Here is a 1,713-nt window from a genome sequence, read left to right as displayed (position 1 = left end):
CACCAAGGCCCTGTCCACATCATCATTTACCCAGAATGCTTTGTGTGTAAATAAAATGGCCCCGTCTGTATAATATACAGGTATTTTTTAAATTTTAGTTTAAAAATTATAAAACTAAACAGCCTACAGTATTTTTACACTCTTTATTTTACAGTTATGTTTATTAAATAAAGTCTAATGTTAAAGTAGACTGTGAAGGGGWTTGTCAGAASCTTAGCTAGAAACTAAATYTAGCAAAACTGTYGCTAAAACTTAAAGGAGCACAAGAAGACAAAGAGTTTTTAAGGTATTAAAAATATCTCAATGTATTTTTAAGGGGATTTAACGTGAAATAATTCAAAAGTGTCCAAGTTATAAGTATTAAAAGTCAGCACACTTCTGACTGAGCTGAATCTTTTGATATAAGAATGGTTAAAACAGCACAATCACAAGGTCATAGATACAGTAAATCAGAACTACACGAACAAAAACAACTGAATAAACAGCAATGTCAGTTCTGATATTTGWTGTGTTCACAGAGTTGGAGCGCTCCTACGAAGCCAATCAGCAGATCCTGGAGGACAAAGCTGCAGATCTGGCCGTGTTGGAGGAAAACGCCCAGCGCATCCTGGACGAGATCAGCCGCAAAGTCACTCAGTATATCTCCTGTCAATATTAAAGCTTCTTCGGCTGGGAGGCTCAAATATTTTGACTGCACTACTTCCTTTTATAGCTGATGAACCAAAACACTAATATATTTGACATTGTAAGTMCCACAGTTGAGCTGCCAGAGGCCATRAGGAAAACCATGGACATGCACAGGRAGACGTCAGGTGGTGCTCGAGCACCTGCCCTTTTCCCTCCGGACCATCAAGTGCCCCATGTCGAACCAGCTTRGTTTTTTTATGCTTCATCTATTGGTTGCACTTCTTATTGAGTGTACAACTGTAATAGTAATATTTTTAATATTGTTAATAATAATATTGCCCACACCCTCCCTTCACCACACGTGCGCACCAGCAGCAGCTGTCGCTCAATGAACGCGCTGCACGTTCTGACAGGAGTGTTGCTATGAAGCAGCTCCTCTTTCTTCTCCTCTCATCCACAACAGAGGACAGTTAACCAGCAGGTAATTTACCCCCAGGCAAACTGTGTGGGACTGTCCAGCATTATTCACTCTTGCCCCGGGCGTCCCGCAAATTGAAACAAAGTCGGGCATTTGATTGATTAAATTATGAAAAGTCAAAAAGAAGGGGCAACAATCGACAAATGTTGTTTAGTGGCTGCAGTTTACAACCATTAGATAATATCTCCTTATTTCTGTCTCTATGCCCTCTATGCAAAAGGATGAGGAGAGAAGAGAAGTACGCGTAAAAGATGCAGCGTCAGCTGTAACACGCAGCAGCGTGTCCTGCGCACCGCAGCCACTGTTAAAAAAATAAATATCTAAACACAGAAAATGAATCTGAATGTAATGGAAACTATGTAAAAAAGCAAAAATAAAAACGAAAATGCAGCAAAATAAAAACTGGAGAATGTGTGAAGTCAGTGAAATATGCATGATTCTCAGAGAGAAAATCACCAAACCTTTTTTTTTCCCCTGAAGGAAAACACAACAAGCAACACTGTTTGTAAGAGATTCAGACAAGAAACCTACAGAAATCTGCCTGTCAGTCTGTGGACAGACAGATAACAGCACAGATCATCTCGACTGCTTATGGATTTGCGTTATTT

General features: G+C 39.7%; 1 protein-coding gene across 1 annotated transcript in view; it reads left to right on the top strand.

Annotated features, from left to right (window-relative positions):
• LOC106535973 (laminin subunit beta-1) overlaps positions 1-1,523 on the top strand; it is a gene marked incomplete in the record, with an annotated part of 23,630 nt that extends 22,107 nt beyond the window's left edge. Inside the window, 1 exon segment of the mRNA XM_014033127.1 lies at positions 519-1,523. Coding sequence (XP_013888581.1) covers positions 519-658 — 140 coding nt within the window.
• Positions 1,524-1,713: the final 190 nt, after the last annotated feature.

The sequence above is a fragment of the Austrofundulus limnaeus genome, unplaced genomic scaffold, assembly GCF_001266775.1.
Source record: "Austrofundulus limnaeus strain Quisiro unplaced genomic scaffold, Austrofundulus_limnaeus-1.0 Scaffold1639, whole genome shotgun sequence".
NCBI lineage: Eukaryota > Metazoa > Chordata > Actinopteri > Cyprinodontiformes > Rivulidae > Austrofundulus > Austrofundulus limnaeus.
The sequence above is the reverse complement of the archived record's forward strand: the minus strand, read 5'-3'. Positions and strand labels throughout refer to the sequence as shown.